General features: G+C 38.5%; 1 protein-coding gene across 1 annotated transcript; it reads right to left on the reverse strand.

Annotated features, from left to right (window-relative positions):
• Positions 1-7,588: 7,588 nt before the first annotated feature.
• On the reverse strand, positions 7,589-9,007 carry LOC128492100 (C2 calcium-dependent domain-containing protein 4C-like). The gene has a single exon (XM_053464543.1). It carries the CDS (start codon positions 8,788-8,790, stop codon positions 7,633-7,635), a length of 1,158 nt encoding a protein of 385 aa, XP_053320518.1. The 5' UTR covers positions 8,791-9,007; the 3' UTR covers positions 7,589-7,632.
• Positions 9,008-16,276: the final 7,269 nt, after the last annotated feature.

A 16,276-nucleotide genomic window follows, 5' to 3' on the forward strand; every position in this document is an offset into this window, starting at 1 on the left:
CGGCCCACAGCTATGAACATCTATTTATGTACAGTGGGGAGCACAAATATGTTTATGGGGAGCATGGCTGGAGAGTGAGCCCGGTCCCACATCACAGATAAATAGATGATTTAGTTTTTATAGGGCAAGGACAAGAATATAACACTCAGGGGTCTAGATAAAACCATAGAAAAAGTCAAGTGAACATAGAAAGAGAACTTCAGTTACAATACAAAGATAAGAAACAGTAAATCGTTCAAATATTCCTTTGGTTTTTAATTATAGCAATAAATCTGGAAAAATTGGAAAAATAATAAACAGTGGAAGATTTTATTAGATAAGGACATCAAGTTCCTTCTTCCAGAGGAACCAAAATTAGTATTCAGAGGGGCTCTGAATATGAGATCTTAATTATTATTATTATACCTAAAAAAAGGAAAGTAATAAAAGTAAACATTTTTTTTATCTTTGGTAGGACACTATGGAGGAAGCTGCTACTGCACGCCCGAAGTTAGCCAAAAAGCACATTGGCACGCCATAATGCTACGTTGAAATTGTTTTGTGGACTGATGAAACTAAGAATGAATTTTTTGGGACGAACACGCAGCACTATGTATGGCATAAAAGGGGTACCACGTGCCCAGATAAAAACATCATCCCAATGGTGAAGTATGGTGGAGCGATCAACATGATTTTGGGCTGCTTTGCTGCCTCAGGGCCTGGACGGCTTGCCATCATCGAGAGGACAATGAATTCCCAAGTTTATCATGGCATCATACATGATAACGTCAGGGTGGCTGTCTGTGAGCTGAAACTCAGTATAGATTGGGTGGTGCAGCAAGACAATTACCCTAAACATTAAAGCAAATGTCAAAAAAGTAAATCCACCTTTTGGAGTGGCCCAGTGAGAGCCGAGATGTTAATCTTTTTGCAATGCTGTGGAATTACTTTAAAAGTAAAATTCCTCCTGAACGTTCTCCAGTTCTGGTCCGCAGAAGCGCTTGTTTGAGGTTATTGCGGCCAAAGGAGGTGCAACCAGTTATTAAATCCAAGGGTTCAATTTTCTCATCAGCATTGTGTGTGTGTTCAATAAAGACATGAAAGATTATCACTGTGCGTTATTAGATGATGCACATTGTGTTTGTCTATACATGTGTCTTAGATGTAGATCAGATCACATTTTACAAGCAAATCAGATAATTTCAAATGGGTTTATTTACTTTTTGTTGGCACTGTATGTACATAAATCCACTAGTTAGTTAGTGGATACGTTTTTTTTAGATCATTCTAGTGTGCCATTAAGAGGATAGATAAACCTACACAAAGGTTCAATAAAACAAGAAAAATAAAATATTATTTGCTCATGCCAAGTATTGTAGTGAATGAGCACTGACAGTTCCTTAACAGATTTGCATAAATAAATAACCTCTGGTGCATACTTCAGATGATTTTAGGAATCATGGTAATGTGATCATGGTGAGCAGCATTGCAGAAGCTTTGTTTCTTCCTGTGCTTTAGTTCTTGACGTAACTTATTTTATTGTCTTTTGTAAGGAGTGATATGTGTTTCTGGCAACATATCGATACAAACACACACGTGCATACGCAGAAACAAAGATTAATAGATGGCGTGTTACAGAATGAAGCCTCCTCTAATGACCACATTTTCAGACATGCCAAACATATTATGTGCCATATATATAGGTGAATACACATTTACTAAGAGCCTTGTACAAAATGTGTTTTTGCGTTTAACATGGAGATCAAATAACATATCGGTTATTGGAAAACCTGTTTAGCTACATGCTAAATGAAACATTCATATTCCACCTGTATCCTGGAACCCAGACATTCTTTGGATGACAAACAGCAGATGCACCTATTTTTCACATACTGGTAAGTTTTTGCTTGCTAAGCATCATTTATAGGTTTTCTAAGAATAAGGCAGGGTAAGTCAATTTACATTAAGCAGGTCAAGCACTTATGGTTCCTTGTGTTCTTTATGGCACGTCTCCGATATCCATTTAACAAATGTAGCTTAGTTCAGCTTGTGAATCTTCCAGATGACACGTGCTGATTTATTTGACTTACTGTATATTTCTAGGAAAGAGAGAGAGTTTTTAGAAAAATATTTTTGGCTAACATCTGTTCACCTTCTTACCATCTTAAAAAAAAGTATATAAATCATTAAAATGTATATACATTGTGTTAGCACTTTTTAAAAATGGTTGAGCAGTGTTATAGACACGGTTAACACACTTAAAGGTCTTGTTCCACCTTCTCTACTGAACTTAACACTTTTGTAACCAAATACAGCATTGAAAACATTATACCTACTACAGTTAAATACCTGAACATTTCCCAGAAATAATTCTTTAATTATGTGAAACATTGTAACATTAATCATTTTTATTAATTTAAGGAACACGTAATCTTCACATGACACAGAAGCAGGAACTGATAAAAAAATAAAAATAAAAACTGAAGAAGCATACCTTCTGTATTGTTTTTCTGCGACTAAACCTTTATATAAAAGAGTAAAATTAGCTTATTTGCTAAAATCCTGAAGAAGGTACTAAGGAGGCCCTAACAAAAGTTATCAGACCACGAGGTTTGTCCTCTGGAAAAGACTACTGTGAGCTCCCGTTTGTGCCAGAACCCATCGGTGCACAGGGCCAGATTAATGTAGGGGCTGATGGAGCTGCAGGTCCAGGCCACTACCTGAAAATAGGCCCAATAAGGGCCGGGCACTGAAGTGGCCAATGTAGCTGTCTTTAATGCGGTGCAAAAGCCTGCAGCAACCGCAATCACACAGTGTGAGCAACGTATCTTGTGCTGCCTAGGGGAAGCAGGAACCCAGCAGAGTTACGTCAATTTATGTCACGTCACATGACCCACAGGCAGCAACAAAGTGCTCCCATTAAAATCAATATGACAGCTTCTCACATATTCACTGGGGTCAAAACTGACCCTTGCTCTCAGCATTCAGCAGAGTTTGTGCTGGAGCTGACTCTAGGCGAGTACATCTACTGGTAGGGCACTTAATTGGGGTGGGGAAAGGGGCAAATGCATTTGAGGCCATTCTGCAGCATCCCTACATAAAATTTTAAAGGGACCACTTACCTAACCTATCCTATGGTCCCTTTAAAGGTTTCACATACTTTTCCCACCTCACTTCATGAATGTTTAGATGGTGTGTTCAATAAACATATGTTGAATCAGAAAACACCCCCTGAGGTTTTGTTTCAGGTATTTTCCTATCAGGATCCCCCCTGCTATCCAGCTATCATTATCCCCTCGCTGCCAGGCCTCCTCATTAATAACTATTGTGGCTTCAACATGAAATTACAATGTTATCTTGATAATGTATAAATGTTTTCTGAGAAATTATAGAATGGGCAAAAACTCCCAATGGTCAGAATATATTCACCAAAAAAAGTTTTGCCAAATTTTGTCATTCTGGCTATAACCAATTGTAAGACTGTGAACTCCAGGGAGTTGATTGGCATGGCATCTGGGTATAGCTGCTATGCAGATCATACATATGGGTCCCTGGGGTGGAGCAATTGGAGAGCAGGGTGGGCCAATGCTCCGTTCCCCCATTCTGTGGAAAATCCATGCCGGCTTTTCCAGGAGGCTAGAAGTCTGCAGGATTCGGTCCGGGACTCCTATGGGGCCGGCATCAGGCACAGGTGCTGGGCATTAAAAAATCCTGGAGCCTGATACTCAGAGAGACTGTTGGGGGAAGAGGAAGTTCCTTGTGCTCCTAGGGCAAGGAGAGGCCCTGAAGAAGACCATCCCTGAGCCAAGTGAGACAATACCTGCCTGGACCTTTTGTGTACTGTCTGGGGGAGGTTTTCCAGAGCCTGGCGTAGCTGGGTGTGGCTGGGAGGTTGAGGTAGTGGGTAATTAGGCTGGTCAGTCTGGACCAGCATAGTTTAGGTAGAGAGGGCTCCAACTGGGAGCTAGGTTTTCTTTTTATGATTTGGTTTGGGGGTTTGAGCAGTTAAAATAAAGCTCTGTTTTGTTACAAGCTGGTGTTCCCGACTCTGATTGCCCTAGAGGACTGTGCTTAGGACCCCTAAATGTGACATGTATGGCCCTCATGCTACAGGGTTTGTCACACCAATACAACAGACTGCAATTGAAGAGTAGCTGCGAAACAATGAAATTGATGAAAAAGTAATTTCTTCAGATTACATTTTTCCTCACCCAACCCCATTACTACTGTCACTGAAAATGAATTTCACAAGGAACTGCATTTGTGTCATTTTAACCAAACATTTAGAACCAGAACATTTGGTAATAATATGGCCAATTAAGAGTGGCTGTGAGTCAACATGGTTAAAAAGCCAACAGTGGCATATTTCAACTGTAACTCTACCTTATAACACGAAACATATCAGTTTGTCTATGCTCATTAATGAATATTGTTTTACTTATTATCTGCTGTTTAAGTGGTGAGGAATGATAACTTGGGATATGTTGCACCTAAAGGGATTACTGTTTTTCTGGGCGTTATATATAGGGTAAAATATAAAAATGTAGAACCAGTAGATGGACCTGGGCGGGCACTGATTGTCAATAGCGGTATCTGCACTTAAACTGTTGAATATAATGTAGCTCATATCAGTCAGCTTGCATTATGTAACATGATAAAAGCCTGTGTTACAGCAATCAATATACCAGGAAAGTAGGAGGGGATTTGAGGATTGAGCAAGTGGAATATAGAGGCTGTAGTCATGTTTAGCACAATGTGTGGTCTGTTGGCCAGGGGGATACATATGTGATTTGCAAAGCTTCGGGGATAGCCCTGGCCTCTTGATTAGCCAATAAGAAGAATTATCTTAAATTGTGGTACCTGTATAGCGATGCTGCCAGCCCTCCCCCACATTATCCCATACTATTACATTCCTTTTTTCCTAACAGCACACACATTGAGATGCAGGGATTGTTCCCTTAACAGCCAGATGTGCCAATTAATTTTGATTTACCAAGGCCTCACTTATAGCAAAGTCCACAGCCTCTCCCCAGATTTACCATGATAGGGGGATCTTTGATTGCTTCAAATGACCCATTGATCCATTGATCCAAGTTTAAGCCTTAACAACTCTGCCCCCCTCTGTATCTCTATGCTCATATCCAAATACACTCCTAACTGCCCTGCCCGTCCCTTACATGACTTGCGTCTCTCTCCTATCCTTATCACCTCTTCTCATTTCGGGATTTCACACGTGCTGTACTTCTCTGGATGATGTCATTTTAAATTGTCAATTATTTCCCCAGCCCCTTTTGTAACAGTGCTAGAATCTGCTAGAACCATATAAGCAATGTAATCCAGTTATATCTAGATGATCAGTCCACAGATGCAAGGATTAAGGCAGAAAGGAGTAAGTATGCAGCATCGGATGGTATCATCACGTAAGGCAGCTAAGGTATTACACAATGACTAAACGCTGGTGTGACGGTAAGAGAACTATATTGTAGAGGGGGAGGGTAGATACCATTCTCCATCAAACGGTAGACCTCCAAGTAACAAACCTGCCTGGAAAAGTCTGTGAGCACTAGTGTACATGCTTACACAGACAAATAAGTGCCAATGGCAAGACTGAAGTACCAGTGATACCATCTTGACATTAACATCATCAGCTGATTGGTTATCTTCCACGTATCCCCGTTAGGCCTACCAAAACTAATTTCCCCACAGTCACACTAGTATGCACTTTCTTGCTTCTACTATGCCTCATTGCACATAACTGACTGAACATCTTAACCAATCTCCCCACTAGCATGCTATATGTATGTATGTATGTATGTATATATATATATATATATATATATAATGTGTGTGTGTGTGTATATATATATATATAATGTGTGTGTGTGTGTGTATATATATATAGATATATATATAGATATATATATAAAGACATATAAATCAGACTTGTGCGTTCGGATTTGTACAAATTGCTAATTACCCAATTCAATTTGAATTGCAATTCGTACAAAGCCATGAAAACTAGGCAAGGCCCCCCTCGAATAGGACAAAAACGAAGCAAAAAGCCTAGAATTTTTGTCCACGAATACATGGGCCCACATTCACTCACAATCTCACTCTTGTACACTTTCTCTCACGCTATCCAAATGTTTCCCTACCACTTCCGCTTCTGCATTATCTTCTCTCTTATCTTCTCCCTTTCATCTACTATCTTTGTCTGCACCTCCGAGGACATAACCCTGGGGGTTATGTCCATGGAGATGTGGGTGAAGATAGAATTGAGAAGATGGAGAAGAAGATGCGGAAATGAAAGTAGTTGGTAGAAGCAGAAGTGGTTGGCAGAGAAGGTAGGTAAATATTTAGAGAGTGTGAAAAAGAGAGTGAAGAAGAATGAGAGTGCGAGAGAATAAGTGAGAGTGCAAGAGAAGAAGTGAGAGTGGGCTCACGAATTTCAGACAAAAAATTCGAGCTTTTTGCTCTGTTTTCATCGCCAAATTAAACGAAATTTGGTAAATTTGCAAATTGTACAAATATACATGTTAATAGTATATTTTAATGTTAAATAAGTGAACAGAAAAGATTCCTCCTACATAACATTTTCTGTTTTCAAATTGATGATCATTAGCACTTCTTAGGTGTATGATTAAAAATACCAAACTATCATGCCTACAAAATCTCTGACTTTGTGAGAGTGGTAGAAGAATTGATGCTGTTTTGAAGACAAATGGCGGTCACACCAAATACTGACTTGATTTAGATTTTTCTTTTGTTCACCTACTTTGCATTTTGTTAAATAATTAAAAATAAACTATCCAGAGACCAAACTGGGTGTGATCAGGGTAGAAACTATATTACTTATACTTAACGACATTGTATCTGTTAAAACAATCTTGGCCATTGTGTGCAATATGTATTTGCTGTTTTATAAAAATAAAAAAAACACATCTATTTGTGAAAGCATTTTCCACACCTGCCTAAAAAATTTTCACAGTACTCTATATATATAATATATATATATATATACACTTAGATACATACACATAGTATCTAAGCATTTTAACCTGATCATATTCACTCTTACTGTAGTTCACATACCTACTCTACTTGAAAGCACAATATACCACTGTTTTTCCATTCTCATATGTTAACTGGCTTTTTCCTGAATAGATTTGTAGAAAAAATGTATTCCAATTTAAGATTCCCACTTTGGATAGCAAATACAATATAACTGAAGTGCAAGATCAAAGACTCCGAGGTTACTTTTCTAAGATGGATTAAAATAGTGTCCCATGACTTGAGCACTTATTAAGAAAAGAGATAAGGTTGAAGATCTCCAGTAGAACAGACACACACTGAATGTGAAGTTATTCTGTCTGAATGTAATTTTTATTATTATGAGTAACCAAGTGTCATTGAATGTAAGTTTTTTCTTGGGTTAAACAGACATTTTTTACTAGGATTGGGAATTGGTTCTCATTGTAGATTATAATTAGACCAAGTCTTGTGTTTAAATATGGGCATACATTTTACATAATTCACTTTAAACCATAAACCAAATTAAAAATAACACTTTAAATTAAATAAATGATTCATAACAGGACATATATCATGTTATAGATTTTAATTGGGTTTTAGTGCAAACATATACATAGTGCCCTACATATGTATAACACTAAGAAGGTGGAGTTTGCACCTGCCCAAAACACTTTCTCTTCTCACATATGTTCCTTTATTTATGGCCTTGATTTTCAGGGTTTTCTGAAGAAGATCTTCAGGCTCCATCCCTTCAAAATAAAAATCCTCATTAAAAATTGGGTTCCGGCTTCCACGGATAAGGGTGCTTCTTTGCTTCTGATTCTTCCCTGGAATAAGGGAGATTGAGATGTAGCAGCTGATGTTTCTGGGGTCAATGGACTCTTTATAAAGTCCTTCAGCACTGACTAGTCGGATGCGGAGTCTCAAATTTTCAGGGCGATATTCAGTAGAAAGACGTAATATTCCTCCTGTGTCCAGTGTTACAGTGTTATCCAAGGAGAACTGGCCTGGAACCAAAAGGACACCAATGTGAGATCGTGTAGATGAGGGTGGTGTCCACTCATCAGAACCTCTCCTGGTGACACATGGACTACTGTCTGTGGAGCTGTCTTCGTCAGTGGAGACGGAGTTATTCCTTACAGCAGAAATCTTGCAATTAGCTTTCAAAGCCCTGGAGAGCATATTGTCTTGGTTTAAAGATTTCAAGAGGGATGTTGGGAGAGACCTGTGGAGCATTGGAGAGCCAAAAGGTGAAGAGTCAGCAGAAGAGGCTGTGTCACTGTCCAAGGTGCCAGACCGTCTTAGAGGCCACAACTTAAGAGTGGCAAAACCGTTCGAGGAAGAAGAACTTCTGCATGTAATGGTATTAGAGCGGGATCTAGGCAACAGGAGAGAGAGTGTGTCAGGATCAGAATGGAACAGGGATTCTTTTCTTTTTGTGTTTGGGCTTTCCAGCAGGGTACAGAATCCATATGGAGTGTGGGCTTTTGAAACATGAGGAAGAGACAAAGCTGCTTGTGACTGGGGGTCAGCATTGGTACTTTCCTCCTCTAGGGGCTCCTCAACGCTGTCCACTTGGATAATGTGTTTTTGAGTGTGGAGAGTTCCTCTTGTTTCAAAAGGTGATCTACAGAGATCAGGTATGGAAATATGATGTGGTCTTATTCTCAGATCTTTCTGGGCTTGATGTCTTGGGGGGATACAAAATTCAGGAATCCGGTCTGGTGTCAGAACATTGTAGCATGCATGTGGGTTGCACTTTGGGATTTCTTTTCCCATAATGGTTGTCACAGAACTTTGTTGATCATGTACTTCTTAATGGCATGGACACTCACAGTCCATATGTGTGAACGTGCTAGAAAAGGCAAACAAGCAAAAAATTGTAAATTCTGTTAAAGCATTCATCAATTAAGTAAATGATTGTTAAGGTTTGTTTGTCTATATACAATGTAAAGTCATCCATGTTTATGATTCCAATTGCAAGTATGTTTTTGACTACTGACAGGTGAAGTAAAATGTACGCAGGCCGCTAATAGTTCCATAAATATCACTAAAAGTAAGAGATATTTTACTTGCTTTGCATGATTTTTCATATAAAGTGGCAGCATGTTTAGCAATACTCTAAAAAGCTAATGACATATTTATGGCTACAATGCTTAATTGTAACTATGGCTATAAATCCTAGGCGTAATGCATATCCAAGTTGGCTACACATTGCATTCAATTGCCACAGCTTACAAAATAGACTGTTTTAACAGATAATTCTATCAAAAAGATATGTGTATTCATGCTATTCTGATGCACAAAGCTTTTAAGGTTAATAAACAGAGACATACAGAAGACACATTTTGTGCTTTTGTATGATGGATTTGTAAATGTAAAAATCCCAAAAGTATATATTTCTGAAAAGCAGAGCTACAGAAAAGTAACAAAACCTATTAACACTGCTTTTAAGTGGTTGGGTTGTTAATTATGCCGCACCCATGGAAACATTATAAAATGGAGCAGTAAAACCTGCCTTTATAGATGTTTCTAATATAGCAAATACATTTAACAAATTATAAATATATGCACATATATGTATGAAATTTATGATCAGTCTTCCACATAGTCTATTCCTTTCTTACTTAATTAGTATGAAGTCAAACTATTAATTATACTAGTACTAATGTTTCTAAGATCTAAGACTATAAGAAAAGGTATATATTTTGTCTCCTTATTTAAAATAAATATTATTTCTACAAGATTTTATAGATACATGTTTTATAGGTAACATAAACTCGTATTAACAAATTCACTTAATAATATGTCCAAGTTTACTGGAAGCGACATACCTTCCTCTCCAGTTGCAGCTTGTTGGTGCCATGTTGCTGGTGACAATCGCACAAGTGAACTACCAACGCTCAGAAAGGTCCTGTGTTCCCTTATTAATGACCAGGTGTGCCAGCTGCAGCCAATAGGGTAGAAGTTCAGTGACATACTGGCCACACCTCCTCAAATGGGACCACTGCTTTGACATTTCCATGTATTAACCCGAAGTCTGCTGCAACTTTCAGCCAAGTCAAGCAGTAAAGTGGTTAGTTAATTATAGGTACTCTAATGATGTAATGATGTGTGGATGTGTAGATAAAAGCTGCGGTTCTGTAGGTCTTTAAAAGTGGCTTTATTAAATAGGTTTAGATGGTAGCATTGATATAGCTGTGGAAAACTGTAATTTTAAAAAGCATTTAAATGCATAATGTGTATATTTTAAGGTCAAGCTATATGAAGCAAATGTCCCTATGCAACTTAAGATATCATAGGTGGTGCTATATTGGCGAATGTGTTATTCCCTGTCCTTCTTGCGGGAAATTGGATATGTTGGCAAAGAGACGTGTACTTTGCTCATCTAAGCTGCCTCATCTGTCACCGTAACAACGGTGTGTAAGGGGAAGGTGCTTAATCAGCCTGATGGAAGAGGTGAGAGCAAACAGTCAGCATGGAGAGAACTCGGATTTGGTTCTATGAAAGCGATGGAAAAGTACAGTGATTCTGGTTTTCGTGAAATCACATTTCGTGAAGATGTGTTCTTTCTTTGAAAGTGCATGCACCAGAGCCCCTTTGCAGTTAGATTAAGCGGTAAATGTAAAATTTTCATTGATTATCCCATACATGCAGTAATAAAAGAGTGATCGCATATTACGGTATATAGTTAGTAATAGAATTGCAGAATTTACCATGCCTTCAAATTTTTACATCTATTCTCACAATGTATGCGTGGATTAGGCTTTTGTATAGAACACTGTTAAAAACATCAATTCAAAACATTACCATGTTCAATAAAGTGATGACATCTGATATCCAAGGCTACCAGTAACCAAAACAGGACACTACCATACCAATAACTGTCCCACCTTTACTAACTAATCCAAAACATGTTTTCTACCCCTTTAAGCCTAGCGTCTGCTCCCATCACAGTACCTCCAAATGTTAGTAGCAGGATCTTACAACTTGGCTTTGTGGTACTCCTGTTTAAAGGACTGGAATATTAGGGTTTTACTAGGAGGAAGTTCAGATAAACTTCCACTGGGTGTTTCCACATATAACCACTATGGTCTGAAGCATTAGTAAATTCAGGAGCAGGCTGGGTCAGATACCAGAAACAGCAGTCCAGATAGGGTGAGATGGTAGCAAAGTGGACTAGACAGGCTGAGGTCATACATGACAATCCAAACCGGGGAGGGTTTAGAGAACAGTAGCACAGAACACCAAGTTGCTAAGAGGAGACAACTAAGCACCTTTCTACATGTATTACAAGTAAAGGAACGTATTTTGGGAGGTGAAGGGATTTAAAGGACATGATAATAGTTTGTGCGTCTCCTGTTTCTAGCCATTACCAGACAACAGATAAGAGAAGCTTTGCTTCCATATATAGACCATGGCACAGGGAGAGGTGGCTGTTGATGTGGGATCTGTCTGTACTTGAAAGGCAGAGGTAAGTACTGGTATTCGTTTGTTCTAATTATAATCGTCAAAGTGGAAGGCACTAAACAAGTTGAGATGCCTATGCCATAATGCCAGAGTCCTGCATTTAATATCTGAGTGATATACCACGTTGTTGCCTATAATAGGATAGGCAAAGTTACCAAACAATGGAAAGGCTGTATTAGTGAGGAACTCATGGGCCAATACTGGAGAGGTAAAAGCCAGTTTCTTTCTCCATACAAAGGAATCAGGTATGAAGACAGGTATGAAAAAAGGCTGTAAAGTAAAAAAAGGTTTAGAAAATAGACATGTTAATAGTTTATTTTTATCATTTAATAAAATACAAAGTGTTTGAACAGAAGTAAAATCTAAATCAAATAAATATTTGGTGTGACCTCCCTTTGCCTCCAAAACAGCATGAATTCTTCTAGGTAAACTACAGTTTTTAAGGAACTCAGCAGCTAGGTTGGGGAACTAACCACAGTTCCAGCCTGAATTGCCTAAATCCACATATAATCTTTCTTCATGTAATCCCAGACAGGCTCATCTTCCAGGACCACTTGTTTACAGCTGTATTTTTGGGATCTTTGTCAAACTACAAAAAATTTGGGGGCAACCACATGCTTCCCTGATGATACTGCATGACGGATAAGTATCTGCCTTAACTTCTTAGCCATGAGAAGACTATTAATTCTAACCAAATCCTAAAAACCATTTCCAGAAATTCAGCCCCAAACTTGCAAGGAACCTCCGCCATGCTTCACTGTTGCTTGAAAACTCTGATTCTTGTACCGCTAACCACCCCTTCAGGGACCAAACTGCATTCGGCTACAGCAAAATATTTAAAATTTTGACCCAACACTCCATGGCCTCTGCTGATATTTTTCTGCACCCCAGTTCCTGTGGGCGACCAATGTGTCTACAGTCCTCAGCATTGCCTGTTTATTTGCGCTTCTTCAAAAGAGCTGGCATATAACTTCTGGAAACTTCTGGAAACTTCTGGAAACCTCTGTCTACCTTGAAAAATCTTCAGCAAACTCACATTGTTAGTAGCATGCTTGGCTGTTCCTAACCCAGATTTATTCCTCCAACACAGCTGTTTCTGTTTTGGTTAACGATTGTGTTTCAACCTACATATTAAGTTGATGCTCACTAGCACCTGTCTGGTATATTTGTTAAATCATACACCTAACTATATGCCTACAATCCCTGACATTGTGTAAGTGTACCTAGAAGAATTGATGCTGTTTTAAAGGCAAAGGGTGGTCACACCAAATATTGATTTGATTTAGATTTTTATTTTGTTCACTCACTTTGCATTTTGTTAAATAATTACAAAATAAACTCTTAACATGCCTAAAACCTTTGCAGTTTATAATTATAATTATTTTAATTTGGTACAATACCAAAATACATTTCACCATGGAGTGCAATGATTACAACACATCTGGCAGTCATGCTGAATGCTCAAAACTTTTGGCAGGTGCTCAGACACTTGTACTGCATATTTGTGAACGTTCCCTGTTCACAAATACATCATAATTCCATTGTACAGCGCTGCGGAATATGATGGCGATATATATATAAAATAATAAATAGTAATAATAAGTGATTCAAAAATAAGGCTTTATAGTTCCCTATCAATCACATTCTTCTTCATTTGTGCTAACTCAATTAGAGGGGGACATTTGTCATGGAAGGGATCATAAAGAGTTTGATTAAGTGTGAAAAAATATATAGAGATGGTAACTGGTGTCTATATATCATATAACCTTTTTAAGGTGAGGTTGCTACTCATACAGAATAGGTAATCTATGTTATTAAATCTTTAATAATTACATTACCGTTGTAGGCCTTTCAGTCTTTATAATCAATGTGTCTATTTGTGGCTGATTAATATGTAAACTCTTTGAAATAACTTTGTAAACCTTTCCAGCTTTATGCAAGTCAACAATTCTTCATCGTAGGTCCTCTGAGATTTCTTTTTGTGAGGCATGGTTCACATTAGCAGATGCTTCTTGAGAATAGCAAACTCAAATTATGTGTATTTTAATTTCAAAGTAGTTCTTAACACACCTCCAATCCTGTTTCATTGATTAGACCCGAGGTATGCTAACCCCTGACTCCAATTAGCTTTTGTTGCAGTGATTAGCCTAAGGGTTAACTCTTGTTTACACTGTGAATGTTTGAATGATATATTCAATATGGACAAGAACAATACAATAATGTGCGTTATTAGTTAAAACATATTGTATTTGTTCATTATTGTAACTTAGATACAAATCAGGCCCCTCCATAACTCATTTATCACAGGCGCAAATTTTTACACACTTACATTTCGCAAGCTTACACACTGAGGCCTATACCGTTAAGCTAACACACACATGTGAAAAACTCACACACTCATGATAACACACTCCCTCTCATACACTTACACATCGGCATCCATATTCACACACACTTACACACGCAAACATTTTCATACATACACATTCATGCTCACACACAAACACATACACTCTCACATACATACATACATACTTCGTCCCCTAGATTGTACCTTTAAATTGTCTGACTTTACAGAAATTGTATTTTCCATGTTTAATTTTTAAGAATGGCCTTTTTAAAATGAAGACACTCAGGCGGAGATAACACACTTTGGCAACTGACAATTTTTTATATATAATTAATAGAGAAAGTTACATTTGTACAATACCATCACATTAAGCAGTTTCCAGTCATATATTATCTGAACACAGATACAACGTTCATTGAATTGTCTCTTGCAAGCTAGCACATCAGATCAAATTACTTAACTGGAAATCCCTGACGCCCACTTCTCTTTCCTGTCATATGTCACACTGTTGTTTTTTATTATTTTCCTTTTTTCCTGCCAATTGTTTTGTGTGTATATACATTAGTATGAAAACAAACAAAATGATATCCCTAGATGAAGTGATTCATCACCAAAAATTCCAGGTAATTCTAATGCAATATACTATGCACTGCAACATCACCATTAATGAAGAGGGTCAAAAGCACTAGGACAGTGTGACATTAAGAATAAAAAATAAGGTCTTTAAAGTGGAAAATATTGAGTGTGCTTTGAGTGCTCCCATGACACTGAGTGTGTACAGGGACTGTTAATTAAATCAGTAACTAAAAAGTAGTGGGTCTGAGGGTACCAGAGTGTTTCTTCTTAGGTAGGGGGGTATTGTTAGAAAAATATTAGAACAGCACTGTTAGCACAAAAAGACACTACTGCTTCTTTAAGGCAGGTCAAAAGGGCCAGCTGCACATGGCCCATATCATTCCCCAGAGGCCCATCCCAGCTGCCCCTTGAGGAGATAAACAAAGGGATTTAGAAGTAAGGAAAAATTATTGATGCTGCGATAGAAACAGGGGTACTGAGGTGGCAGGGCAATAAGGATACATGTAGCTGAGAGTAGTTGGGAAATTGGTGAAGGCTCCAAAGATTGAGGCTTACCCCAGGTTTTCTTTGAAAGGGAACTTGTCATCATCAAAGTTTAAGCATACCTAAACCCCCTAACACTGGTTGCACAGGGTGATCTCAGTACATGTAATTGCAGTTCAAATGACTTAGAAAGTACTGGTGCCCTTCACTTGGAACTAGTGGGTAGCAGTGAGCACCAGCGATGCATGTACCTTCTCCTTTCCGTCCTCAGCCTAGCACAGGGCAGCAACACTTGCCACGGTTACTACCGGCTGTTGGAATATGATGTCATATCCTAGCGCTTTTGTATTAAAATAAGCACGGCACAAAAGTATACAATACACAGTACCCCATAGTATTACTGGGTTGGTTGGGGAGATCAGTGCTCACTCTTTGAACTCGCCCATTGAGCCACCTGAGGCTCCCTGTTATGTGGCTGCTGCCCTATCACTGGTCTGCACTAGAGCTCTCCCACTATTGCCCACGCCATCCTATTCAATCATAGTAGGCTTTACAGCCCGGTGTTCTTATGGCGGGATGGAACGTCATCAAGGGGTTCTTTAAAACTACCTATCCTTTGTTCTCAACATCCTAATACATTGTAAACTTGCAAGTGCGGGTACCCTGTCTGTACCAGTATGTCTTAATACATTTTAATGTATGTTTAATTTCACTTTTGTAACAAACCTACAAAATCTGCCAGAACCCTATTAATAAAATGTAATGCAATAACAAAGGTCCATTTGTTTGTCAATCAGTGTAATTGTTAAGGAGATACGTAGTTTAAACATTTACCTCACAGAAACACATCAAGCATTATATCTCTCCACGCCCTGTGCTCAGGTTCTCCCTTTCCTTCACCCACCTTACAAAAGCTACCTGAACCGATCCACACGTTTACAAACCATTACCTAAACGATACACATAAAGTGGATTATTTATAATGCTTATTAGAATCTGTAAACAACATTACTTGGGCTTATTCCGTGTATTGGACTGTAAAATGGAGGATTAGGGCAAGAGAGATACAGTTTAAAGACAGTATTGAATATACTCATGAATAGGCTTTGCATCGCACGCCTATGTAATAATAAATATATACTATGGAAACGTAACATTGTAGATACAAAGTTAAAAGGGCGCAGCATTTAAAATGTGTATTTATAAAGAAAAATGCCAATTACTGGCAGCATCTGTCACAACTGAAAGCAAGGCCTCGAACCGCCGTGCGAGAGCCACTCCCCGGTCACTGCCATAACGGGCGCGCTACCGAGTCATGTGACCTCAGGCGAGCGGCGGGCTTAGCGACTCACGTGAGACGTCCCGTGACGCTAGCAATTCAGGAAC

This window comes from Spea bombifrons, chromosome 4 (genome assembly GCF_027358695.1).
Source record: "Spea bombifrons isolate aSpeBom1 chromosome 4, aSpeBom1.2.pri, whole genome shotgun sequence".
NCBI classification, from domain to species: domain Eukaryota; kingdom Metazoa; phylum Chordata; class Amphibia; order Anura; family Pelobatidae; genus Spea; species Spea bombifrons.